The following is a 373-nucleotide window of genomic DNA, read 5'->3' as shown; positions in this document are numbered from 1 at the left end:
ACGCTTCACTCACCGGAAACTCCTCGTCGGGCTTCGAGTAAATGACCTTAAAGCCGAGGTCGGTGCTGGAGGCCGAGCGGGGGCGGTTCTCTCGGTTCTCTCGGTTCTCTCTCTGCTCCCGGATGTCCCTCAGCTCGCGCGACTCCCTCGGGCGGCTGATGGAGTGAGACTTCCGAAGCTCCGCGGACATCCGACGGGGAGAATCCTGGAGGAGGAAAGGGAAGGTGACGCATCTGGCGGCTTAAGGGTCCTCGTCGTTTTGAGTGTGACTTGACATTGATAAAGTGTGGGAGAGGATGTGAAAAGAGAGAAGGAAGAGTCAAATAGCGAGTGTTAAAAATGGGAAATAATGGAAGACGAGATATACTGAAGG

At 55.0% G+C, this 373-nt stretch overlaps 1 protein-coding gene across 1 annotated transcript in view; it reads right to left on the bottom strand.

Moving 5' to 3' along the window:
- LOC119591274 (rho GTPase-activating protein 18-like) overlaps positions 1–373 on the bottom strand; it is a 10010-nt gene that overhangs the window by 7234 nt on the left and 2403 nt on the right. Inside the window, exon 4 of the mRNA XM_037939994.1 lies at positions 14–205. Within this exon, the coding sequence (XP_037795922.1) occupies positions 14–205 (192 nt within the window). The remainder of the gene's footprint in view (positions 1–13; positions 206–373) is intronic.

Source organism: Penaeus monodon, chromosome 28 (assembly GCF_015228065.2).
Source record: "Penaeus monodon isolate SGIC_2016 chromosome 28, NSTDA_Pmon_1, whole genome shotgun sequence".
In the NCBI taxonomy this organism is placed as follows: Eukaryota; Metazoa; Arthropoda; class Malacostraca; order Decapoda; family Penaeidae; genus Penaeus; species Penaeus monodon.
The sequence above is the reverse complement of the archived record's forward strand: the minus strand, read 5'-3'. Positions and strand labels throughout refer to the sequence as shown.